The sequence below is a fragment of the Acanthisitta chloris genome, unplaced genomic scaffold (assembly GCF_000695815.1).
Source record: "Acanthisitta chloris isolate BGI_N310 unplaced genomic scaffold, ASM69581v1 scaffold12453, whole genome shotgun sequence".
NCBI lineage: Eukaryota > Metazoa > Chordata > Aves > Passeriformes > Acanthisittidae > Acanthisitta > Acanthisitta chloris.
In genome coordinates this window covers 3,115-5,883 of record NW_008664356.1, presented here as the reverse complement: position 1 = coordinate 5,883, position 2,769 = coordinate 3,115, and the positions used below count along the sequence as shown (strand labels likewise).

At 51.5% G+C, this 2,769-nt stretch overlaps 1 protein-coding gene across 1 annotated transcript in view; it reads left to right on the top strand.

Annotated features, from left to right (window-relative positions):
• GDF15 (growth differentiation factor 15) overlaps positions 1–1,099 on the top strand; it is a 1,896-nt gene extending 797 nt beyond the window's left edge. Inside the window, exon 2 of the mRNA XM_009071321.1 lies at positions 324–1,099. Within this exon, the coding sequence (XP_009069569.1) occupies positions 324–1,099 (776 nt within the window). The remainder of the gene's footprint in view (positions 1–323) is intronic.
• Positions 1,100–2,769: the final 1,670 nt, after the last annotated feature.

Genomic DNA, 2,769 nt, shown 5'->3' with positions numbered 1-2,769 from the left:
GTTTGAGGTTTAGTGTGGGGAGGGATCTGAATCTGGGGGGAGTTAGGGAAATATTCCACTCCTCGGGCTGGGGGGGGGAGAAACAAGGGCTTGGGGTCACCCTGGCAGATCCAGGGGCACCTGCATTGGCACCAGCAGAACTGAGACCTTCCAGCTCTAGCTGGAGACAGATCCTGAGTGATCTGAGGCTAGGGATGATTTTCCAGCATCCCTCAGGATCTGGGTGATTCCCCGGAAGCTGTGGCTTGGCCGGCTGGCACGAGGGGTCTTGGCTGCTGGGGAATTGCTGCCTCTTACATCAGCTGTCCTCTCTGTCCCCACAGTGCTGCACTGGTCACACATCCCTCAGGGCCACCAGGACCACCGTGGTCTCTACCACTATCACCTCCTCCTGTCCCGCACGGAGGATTTCCACCAGCAGCTCCGAGTGGTCCGAGCGGAGCTGAAGCTCTTCAAGCCATCACTGACATCCCCTGGAATGTCCCCACTCAGCACCTCAGTGCCCTCCCAGGTGACCATCTACACCCTGCAGGGGGATGAAGGGACCCCCAAACTCCTACATAGCCAAGAGTTGGATCAAAATTCCCAAAGTCTGGACCTGACAGCAGCAATCCAACCTTGGGTGGAGGGTCCTGAGGACACACTGCGCCTGGAGTTGGACTTCACAGCCAACATCTCAGCCATGCTGGTCACCTCTGAGGGTGAACCACTAGTGTTGGAGGTGGAAACCCAAGAGAACACAGCTAGGAGAGCCAGGAGAGCCCGAGGGCTGGAGGAGGAGTGTGGGAAGAGCGATGGGAAATGTTGCCTGAAGACGTTGAAGGTTTCCTTCCAGGATATTGGTTGGTCAGACTGGATCATCGCCCCCAACAGCTACTACATGAGGTTCTGTGAAGGTTCCTGTCCCCACAACTACAAACCAGCCAGTATGCACACCCAAATCAAATCCCGTGTGCATTCCCTCTCCAAGGCCACCCCCCCACCCTGCTGTGTCCCGGCTGGGTACGACCCCATGGTGCTGATGCACTACGACAGCGAGGGCAGGTTGGTCTCCAGCCTCTTTGAGGACATGCTGGTCACCAGGTGCCACTGTGCCTGATGCCATTGCTGCTGGCTCTGCCTGGAATGTGTCAGCATTAAGATGGGATAAAGTTGTCCTGCTTCTGGGAGTGACAGTATCCCAAAATCCAGACCCTGTGGCACCAAATGCCTCTACAACATCTCTGGCTTCACTGTCCATCTCAGCCCTGGGGGCTTCAAACCCACCATCCAGCTCAGCCCTAGAGTCTCCAGCTCCATCATCCAGCTCAGCCCTGGGGGCTTCAAATCCACCATCCAGCTCAGCCCTGGGATCTCCAGCTCCTCTGATGGTTCAGCCACCTCCTGGGATGGTGGAGGTGAGGGCTTCAAACCCACCATCCAGCTCAGATCTGACTCAGTCCCAGGGTCTCCAGCTCCACCATCCATCTCAGCCCTTGGGTCTCCAACTCCATCTAACTCAATCCCAGGATCTCCAGCTCCATCATCCATCTCAGCACTGGTATCTCCACTTGTGACTTCTCCACAATAACTTATTCCCCACTCTCTTCCCTTATTTAAATCCACATTTTATTGGGTGAATTATGGATGAGCTCCAGCTCCATCATCCATCTCAACCCTGGAGTCTCCAACTCCATCTGACTCAGTCCCAGGGTCTCCAGCTCCACCATCCATCTCAGCCCTTGGGTCTCCAACTCCATCTAAGATGATATGATCTCTAAGGCTCATTCCAACCCCTAATATTTTAGGATCCTATAATTATTCCCACCCAAGAGAGCTCAAAGAGCTTGATATGGATCTGTCCCTAAGTGTCCACAAGACACTCCATCTTCTCTTCTCTCTTCAGAGACTTATTTATACAACTTGACTATTTATTTCTAACTTATTTTATTTTATAACACAACACCTATTTTATCTCTAAGGCTCATTCCAACCCCTAATATTTTAGGATCCTATAATTATTCCCACCCAAGAGAGCTCAAAGAGCTTGATATGGATCTGTCCCTAAGTGTCCACAAGACACTCCATCTTCTCTTCTCTCTTCAGAGACTTATTTATACAACTTGACTATTTATTTCTAACTTATTTTATTTTATAACACAACACCTATTTTGGTGAAAAAAAAGGGTGTTTTTTTTTGTTTTGTCTATTTCTATTTTATATATGTCTATAAAACAGAGAGAATGGAATAATAACATAAGTGAATAAAGTCATTGGACTAGGAATTCTGGTTGCTCCTGCACAGAGCTCCAGCTGGATCCCTACAGCTCCAACCCTCAGCTCCCCTAGGATCTGAATCCATAGGGATTTGCTGGCAAATCCTTATGGTTTTTCCAGTCCCATCCTGCCAGTGGCAGGTGAGTAATGCCTGGGCACTGCTCCCAGAGACCTTTGAGTTGTTTGTGTCCTTGGGATGGTGCTGGTCACAGCCTTGACCCCCAGGTGGGGCATCCAGCTGGAATGTGGCCACTGCTCAATTCCAGGTATCTCTGCTCATGGGACCCCAAAGGAGTGGAAAACCCACCACAGAGGTTGGTGGCACACATTGTGTACCCAAAGGACTTGCCATGGTTGGATGGGGTGACTCTGCTGGTCACAGATCTTCTCTGTCCTGTGTGATCCAGGGATGTCCTGGGCTGCCCAGAGCCTTGGCAGCTCCTGGTGGGGACCTGAGCTTGAGGGATGTGGGATATGGGACCTCCAGTCTGGGGATGAAGGATTTGGGGATCA